The 2,298-nt window shown below is 43.2% G+C and overlaps 1 protein-coding gene across 1 annotated transcript in view; it reads right to left on the bottom strand.

Annotated features, from left to right (window-relative positions):
• Positions 1-992, bottom strand: part of valopa (vertebrate ancient long opsin a) — a gene marked incomplete at both ends in the record, with an annotated part of 18,893 nt that extends 17,901 nt beyond the window's left edge. The window contains one exon of the mRNA XM_080036653.1: positions 629-992. Coding sequence (XP_079892779.1) covers positions 629-992 — 364 coding nt within the window. The remainder of the gene's footprint in view (positions 1-628) is intronic.
• Between the last annotated feature and the right edge of the window lie 1,306 nt (positions 993-2,298).

Consider the following 2,298-nt stretch of genomic DNA (forward strand, 5'->3'; position numbering starts at 1 on the left):
TTTCTTTGACACACACTAATGTCCATCATCCCAGTCCCTGTGCTCTCGATTTAATTTGTCACATGCTCCATAATACAGATTACACTTGCAGAGCTGCATTATTGGGGATAAAAATAGATTTACAAAATGCATTGTTAGAGCTGAGAAAGGTTAAACTGCACACTCCAATGTGGTTAACAGTATGTGCTGCTGCTCTTTATGCATAGATTAGATTAGATTGACTTTATTTTCCACATTGAGGAAAGTTTGTCTTTGGCCTCTCCCAATGAAGACAAATACACACCTTAGAAATAAGTGCAATGCAAAATAAATACAAATCAAATACAGAACATAGTGCAAATAACAAGTAGCAGAAAATGAGTTAAATAAATAGCGTAAAAGAGCAAATCTGAAATAAGTGGTCTCACATAGTGTTCTTAAAATAATAGTTTTTTTTTTTGGGGGGGAAAAAGCTAAAAGGGGATCACTTTTATCCCTCTTATGGATGACCTAACTTTTTGAACAGGTGCTGAGGTCTTTCTAACATATGTATAAAAAAGCTCAAACATGTACAACTTAAGTTTAGGAAGTTATCTTATGCAGCAACGCAATTATGTGCCATAAAAAATGGAACGACAAGTAAACCTACCGAAAAAAGTAACAGCAAACCCCTCCAAGACACAAGCCCACCTGCCGAGGAAGAAATAACCCCTGGCATTTGTCAGGAAACTTATTACTCCACCGGTGAGGGAGACCAGAAAGTCAGCAATGGCCAAATTCACTATGATATAGTTCAGAGGCTGTCTGAGTTGTTTGTACTTGAAGGTGACCAACATCACGATGAAATTCTCGGTCAGAGACAACGAGGTCACCACAAACATGACCACTGCCAGGATGGTGAAGTTCCACGGCGCGATGTTCTTGATGGGGCCATTGAACGCATCATCAGCAGTGGACAGCTCAGCCGCCTCCGTGAAGGACACCGCGTTCACTGACAGACTCAAAGTATCCATTGTCCATTCCCAGAGTGTAGGACTACTCGCTTGGTGACCCTGACTCAGAGAAATCCCTGTTTTTGTCTTCTTTTCTCACAACTTTGTGTGATGTCCCTCCTGGACAGCTGCGCCCGCTAGTCTGCGTTAAGCGCGCTGCCTGCGCTGTGGAGCATCATGTGCGCCCTGGGACTCTTCTTCTTCTTTAACAAAGTTCTTCAGTTCAAGTCCTCGTTGGCAAATGCGCATGGTTGGAGCACGGCTGAGAGAGAAATCCCACTGGCAATGTTGACTTGAAGTGTTGGAGAGCGTGGGTCTAAATGTGAATGAGAGCGGAGCAATGGCGGAGCGCTCTTTTGCACGAGGCGTACAGAGGCGATGTCTTGGAAAGCGTTGGAAAGACGCGTCGATGCAAGCAAGTGCATCAAGGAACGATCGGTGGCACGTGGACGCTCTTATATAGGAGGCTGCGCTCCGGCATCACTGCTGCCCTCGAGGAGAGGCGACAGGACGCCACGCCGCGCCTGCCTTCGTGTGCGCTACTGTGCGCGCTGGTGAGCTCACAGCCTGAGATCGATCCGCTCTGTCTATTTACCACAAACAAGCAATAACTCCCCAGTCATGATACAGTCGGATAATAAGTGAGTCTCCGCGTTACCGAATCACACATTGAGACAATGCATGAATCAGCGCAGTAGGAACCCAAACTATAGGGACTACAGGTGGAAAACAGCAATTTGCTAAAACACCTGGTAGCCTACATGACTCCTCTCACTGCCTTAAGCAAGGTACATTTGGTTTTGTATTGTCCCTGTTCAAATGAAGTTACATTGCAAAAGGCTGATTGGTCACCGTGTTATTGTTGCCATCCTCAAAATTGAGTTCAACTGTCGCTCATTATCTGTAGTATAGCAGGCCAGGCCCACTGCATATGACTGCTTTGTTTGAGTGGCATGTGCCAAACACCTGCTCATTCAATTACCCTGGATGGATTATATCAAGCCTTATCAACGTGTTAGTACTTGGGTGCTGTGTGTATGAAACTTAAAACCCCAAATTCAGAAAAAGTTGGGATGTTATGTAAAATGTGAATAAAACATAATGTGATAATTTTCTAATCCTTTACGACATGTAGTCAATAAATAAGAGAACAAATACATCATAGCTTATGTATTTGTTTAAACGGATAGACTTAATAGTTTTTTGTAAATAAAGGCTACATAAATATACAATTTTAAAAGTGCAACACACTTCAAAAAAGTTCGGACAGGGGCATTAAAAAATTGGGAAAGCTCAAGCTGTAGAATCCCCCCAAAAAAACTGTTTG

Source organism: Ammodytes marinus, assembly GCF_949987685.1.
Source record: "Ammodytes marinus genome assembly, chromosome: 11".
NCBI classification, from domain to species: domain Eukaryota; kingdom Metazoa; phylum Chordata; class Actinopteri; order Uranoscopiformes; family Ammodytidae; genus Ammodytes; species Ammodytes marinus.